This window comes from Myotis brandtii, unplaced genomic scaffold (assembly GCF_000412655.1).
Source record: "Myotis brandtii unplaced genomic scaffold, ASM41265v1 scaffold975, whole genome shotgun sequence".
Taxonomy (NCBI): Eukaryota; Metazoa; Chordata; class Mammalia; order Chiroptera; family Vespertilionidae; genus Myotis; species Myotis brandtii.
The window spans coordinates 237,936-238,264 of NW_005372049.1; the positions used below are offsets into that span (position 1 = coordinate 237,936).

General features: G+C 68.7%; 1 protein-coding gene across 1 annotated transcript in view; it reads right to left on the reverse strand.

The window, feature by feature from the left end:
- TNNI1 (troponin I type 1 (skeletal, slow)) overlaps positions 1 to 329 on the reverse strand; it is a 32,146-nt gene that overhangs the window by 13,303 nt on the left and 18,514 nt on the right. Inside the window, exon 6 of the mRNA XM_014533392.1 lies at positions 11 to 109. Coding sequence (XP_014388878.1) covers positions 11 to 109 — 99 coding nt within the window. The remainder of the gene's footprint in view (positions 1 to 10; positions 110 to 329) is intronic.

Genomic DNA, 329 nt, shown 5'->3' on the forward strand with positions numbered 1-329 from the left:
CCGAGCCGGCCCGGCTCACCTCCCTGGTGTTGTGGAGGCATTTGGCCTCGATATCGTATCTCTCCTCGTCCACCACCTCCACCTTGGCGTGCAGGTCCCGGCACAGGTCCTGGGGGAGCAGGGACGAGAGGGTGGGAGGGGGGCCTCCCTCGCCTGCCTCCCAGCTCCGGGCCCCGGGGCCCCTCCCAGCCCCTTGGCTTCTTGGACCTGTGACACGGGGTCTGACCCCAGCCCCACACGAGGCTCTGAAGATGGAACGGGAGCGAGCTGCTTGTCAGTCACAGAGCTGGGAGCCCTGTGAGATCAGACCCGGGCCACCCGGTCCGTGG